General features: G+C 50.9%; 1 protein-coding gene across 2 annotated transcripts in view; it reads right to left on the reverse strand.

Annotated features, from left to right (window-relative positions):
• The window catches only part of Tedc2 (tubulin epsilon and delta complex 2), a 7,071-nt gene extending 2,647 nt beyond the window's left edge, over positions 1-4,424 (reverse strand). The window contains exons 1-8 of one of the 2 annotated variants that reach the window (XM_012514010.2): positions 4,343-4,424; positions 4,151-4,249; positions 3,888-3,955; positions 3,373-3,772; positions 2,506-2,559; positions 1,250-1,334; positions 969-1,080; positions 779-880 (exon numbers count right to left, since the gene is read on the reverse strand). In XM_012514010.2, the coding sequence (XP_012369464.1) occupies positions 779-880; positions 969-1,080; positions 1,250-1,334; positions 2,506-2,559; positions 3,373-3,772; positions 3,888-3,955; positions 4,151-4,249; positions 4,343-4,377 (955 nt within the window). In that variant the 5' untranslated portion in view covers positions 4,378-4,424. The remainder of the gene's footprint in view (positions 1-778; positions 881-968; positions 1,081-1,249; positions 1,335-2,505; positions 2,560-3,372; positions 3,773-3,887; positions 3,956-4,150; positions 4,250-4,342) is intronic. The other variant, XM_023711305.1, reaches the window with a different exon arrangement.
• Between the last annotated feature and the right edge of the window lie 353 nt (positions 4,425-4,777).

Raw genomic sequence — 4,777 nt, forward strand, 5'->3', positions numbered from 1 at the left:
AAAAAAATAAATAAATAAACAAAAGGTGAGAGGTTGGGGAGATAGCTCAGCAGTATAAGCACAGTAATTGAGACTGGGTGTGGTGGCGTGCACCTGTAATCCCAGTGCTTGGGAGGCTGAAAACAGGAGGCTCACTAGGTGTCTGATCTGTGCAGTGAGACCCTATAAAACCTGTACTAAATACATAAAAAGAAGAAAAAAAAAAGGTGAATTTTGTTTTAAAAGATAATAAAAAGGGTTGGAGTAATCCTAATACTTGGGAGGCTAAGGATTGCTGGTTCAAGGCCATCCTGGGCCACAAAGTTAGTTCAAGGCCAATCTGAACTACACTGCAAGATCCTGTCTCAAAAACAAAGCGGGGGGTGTCCGCTGGCTGGGACATAGCTCAGTGTTACTTACCTGGCATGTAAAAAGTCCTCGATTCAATCCCTGGTACAGGGAGAAAAATGCAGCAGCAAAGAAGAAAAGCAGCTCTGTTGCTCAGTTACCCTTTATGTACCTGAGTAAACAAACTCCTCAGTATGGTGAGGTGCTGTCAGGAGGGTAAGGAACTATCTGAGGCAGATAAGGCAGGTTGATCCCAAGGATAACTGGCGACAACCCAGCACACAACACAGCAACCCCACAACCTGTGTATCAAGTTGTGGGTAAGAGTGAAGGTGCTTGCCTTTAGTCCCTGGGTTGGTCACCCTTCCTTAAGATAAGGGCAAGATAGGCTGCTGCCTGTCCTGCCTCTGGTCTGGACTTTGGCACAAGTGGTGGATCCATGAGGCCTCACCTGTACACAATTCCTGCACCTTACGGAGACACTGCCCGGCCATGGCCTGTAGCCCCTCCAGGGTGAGCAGGCATCGGTACTCCTGCATCCAGTCTATAGGAGCTACACAATAGGGAGGGCGGGCTGGATCCATGCTGGTCCTGAAACCTGCCCTGCACACCCCTCCCAAGTTCCAGGTTAGGCTGCTGACCTGCTGAGAGCTCTTCTTGCATGCGCAGTCTAAGCAGTGCACAGGCTTTCTGCAGGCACTGGGCCTCCATCTCTACGTCCACAGCACTGAACCTGGAGCTGGATATACTCGACTGGGTATGAGTCAGGGAAACTCTATGGCCAGGCCCCATGTTACCACCACTGATGAGGTCTGGAGAAAGCCCCTGGCCATTCCACAAAGAAACCTCCTGGGGCTGCTCCTTAAACCTGCAAAGTTTAGAGCAGGAAGCCACCAGGGTCCCACAATCCCAGCAAGGATACAGACATCTGCATTTTCTGGAGGAACTGGTTTTTGGCAGCATTGGTGGCATCATTGGTTTGTGTGGAGTTGAGATGGGTCCACAGGCTGGAATACATAGCAGAGTACCCCAGGAAGCAAAGAGAGGTAGTTATTCTGGTCAACTGGGCTGGGCATTGGGAGCAAGGTGAGGGACAGGGTAAGGGCTCCAGGCTAGCTGATGGCCAGCAGAGGCTTCAAGGGGACCCTGGGAAACTTAACGGATACTGACCAAGACAAGGGGACAAAAAACAGAACTAGTCAAGGAAATACTAAGAGAAAGAACAGGTCAATGATGGTGCTTATCTAGCATATGCAAAGCCCACTACAAAAAAAAAAAAAAAAAAGTACTAAAAGAAAAATGAGCCAAAAGACAGAAAGAAAGAAAAATGAGCCAGGGATAGTGGTACACACTTGAATCCAAGCACTTGGGAGGCTGAGGCAGGAGCATCACTGCGAGTTCAAGGCCAGCCTGTGCTACAAAGTGAGCTCAAGGTCAGCCTGACTTGCATACTGAGATCCAGTCTTGGAGAAAAAATAGAAGAATCTACCCCCCACCCTATCAAGGATAAAGGAGCTAGCAGTGACCAGTTACTATGACGGGTAAGAAACTTACATGCTTGCTCTGTATCAGGCATAGTGCAATAACCTCAAAGGTACCACCTGAACCCTCTATCCCCAAAACCTCTGTAAAGCTGAGTTTATTGTTGTTTCCAGAGGAAGAGACTGAGACTTGGAGACACCAAATGTCATGTTCAGGTCTCACAGCTTGTGAGTGGTTGAGGTAGGGTCTCAAAGCTCCCTGAACCTGAGGCAACTGTAATAGTTTTAGCTGGACATACTGAACACAGAAAGTGACAATGCCTAGTAAAGAAAGCAAGGAAGCCAGGTGTCATGGCACATATCTGTATTCCCAGCACTCAGGAGGCTGAGGCAGGAGGATCATCATTGAGAGTTTGAGACCAGCCTGGGCTACAAAGTGAGCTCAAGAACAGCCTGGGGGAAAAAAAAAAAAAAAAGAACAGCCTGAAGTACATAGCAAAATACTGCTTCAAAAAGAAAAAAAAAGAGAAGGAAGAAGGGGGGGGAGAGAAGGGGGAAGAAAAAGAAAAGGAAGAAGAGGAAAAGGAGGAGGAGGAGAAAGAGGAGAGAGGAACCTGCTACAAAGTATTGCCTGTATGTCACTGAGCTGGTGACAGCTCAGATTTCTGTAAGTCTTTCTGTCCCCACCCTGTCTTACCAGGAATTCTGGAAAGCTGCCTTCCTGAAGGCCATGGGCAGCCGCAGCAGGATCCTGTCAGAGAAGCCAGTGTTCAGAACAACCTCATCTTACTTTTGGGGCTGCCAGTCCTATTTCCAGCTCATTTCTCACTGGAGGTAAGGGTCTTTATTCTCCCCAGTTTCATATCACATCCTGTCTTGTGGTTCTAGGGATTGAATCCAGTGCCTTTGAGTGAGATAGACCCTTTTTTATATTTTGCTTTGAGACAGGATCTGATTAAGTTGCTAAGTTGCTCGGACTGGGCTCATAGCTGCAATCCTCCTGCTTCAGCCTCCTGGAGTTCTGAAATGACAAGCACATGCCACCAGCACCCCTGGAAGAGTCTTCCAGAGTGACATGGGAGCCGAGCCATCCCAGTACCTGGCTGAGAGAAGAGAGAACACGATAAGCCAGTCATGGCAGTACACTCTTGTAATCTCAGCGCTTGGGAGGCTGAAGAAGTTCAAGGCCAGCCTGAACAGCATAGTACGATTCTGTCTCAAAAAACCCCCAACAACAAAAAGAGGACACCATGAACAGGCATAGGTCGAGTGCTCCAGAATCTACCTGCAGTTCCTAGATGGGGTTTATTCACCCCATCGAGTTGGTGGGGTAGTTGGTGGGGACAGGACAGGGCAGGTTCCAGCATGTCAAATCTAGTACCATCACAGCCACCTGCTCCCATTGGTCAGCTGAAGAACATAAGTATCATGGGATGATACCCAGGACTCCTACATCCAGTTCAATGTCTGCCCCTCTCTGTACCCCAAGCCCCAGACTCCTGCTGGGGCAGCAGATCTAAGCAGGTAAAGATGTAAGTTTTTTCAGCTTTTAAGGGAAACCTACCCCTTCTCCTTGAGTGTGAAGGTTTCTGCTGCATGAGGATAACCTGACAGCGTCATTTGTTCCCTGTGGTTCGATTCAAGTCTGGTGGCTTGGGCTCCTATCCCCACAGGAGGCCTGTTTCTCACCAACGGAAGCTCTGGGTGGCTCTTGGCAGGCACCTTAGTCTGATGGATGCCCTTGGTAGGTCTTGTCCTTGAAGAACAATGGCCAACCCGGTTTGAGGACTGCGGTACGGCAGAGGCAGTGGTGCCAGGAGACAAAGCAATGGACCCAGATTTCAGGCTGGGAGTTCTTCCTCTCTCTGCAGTCTTAGAGATGCCTTTCCGCACCCGTATTGCCTTCTCCAGTGCCTGGGTCAGAAGTTCCAGCTCCTTGAGGTCTTGGGGGCTTGGTGTGCTTACTGTGAAAGCCAGGAATTACGTAGGGGGTCCCTTCCCGCGGCCCCAGAATGTTCCCTTAGCCCTGCACATTCGAGAGAACAGGGGTAGCACCTGGAGATGCTCAAGGGGATTTACCTGGAGAAGGGTCTTTTTTAGTTTTTGACCCAGGAGGTGGCTCCAGAGCTGTGGTCCCAACTGGTTCCCTGCAAGGACAGAGCACCCATGGTTGAAACAGACTCCATCCTACAGCCCCACAAACCTGCCAGGATAACGTTAGGAGATGGCATTGATAACCGGCATCTTGGAAGTGTGGGCGCATGGACCCAGCCTCCTGTCCCGGAAGCATGATTCCGAGGATACGAGGGAGAACTGGCCAGGGCTTCCTGGGATCCACATACCAGGCCTGCAGCAGCCGCCGGGAGACGCGCAGGCTTTGCTCCAGCTGCCGCTGTCGCTCTGCGCAGGCGTCCAGGGCGCCCCGAAGCTCCGCCATCAGCCTGGGGGGAGTACATCGACGGCTCAGCAGCCCGCCTGGGATCGGGCCTCGGGCCGCGCACCCTCCCGTCCCGTTCCCTCCACACTGAACCTACCGACGAGCGCAGTCAGCCTGCAACAGGACAGCCATTCGGACGTTCGGAGCTTTCCAGCTACAGCAGCTGAAGTTTCCCCGCTTCCGCGCAGGAGGCCGCCCCTTCCGACCAGGCCACCCAATCCCGAGGCCAAGGATTAGCCCCGCCCACTGCAGACTCCCGCTCAGAGTTGGAAACTCCGGAAGCGCGGAGACCTCAGAGAACTCAAAGGCTTCGGGTTTGGATTACCAAGGAAAAGGGAGGATGTTTTTCTTACACTCCCCTTACAGGGCGCCTTTAACCGGTAGCTTTGTCTTAATCTGTCCTTGTCGAACGTACTGAAGACAGATGTACTGTCTTGCTGAACCCAGGGCCACCTAGCACTGGATCAGGTACACAAATGAGGTAAGAATGTTGTTAGGATTGGGAAGAGGGTGTCAAGTAAGAATTGATTTT

The sequence above is a fragment of the Octodon degus genome, unplaced genomic scaffold (genome assembly GCF_000260255.1).
Source record: "Octodon degus isolate 3935 unplaced genomic scaffold, OctDeg1.0 scaffold00021, whole genome shotgun sequence".
Taxonomy (NCBI): Eukaryota; Metazoa; Chordata; class Mammalia; order Rodentia; family Octodontidae; genus Octodon; species Octodon degus.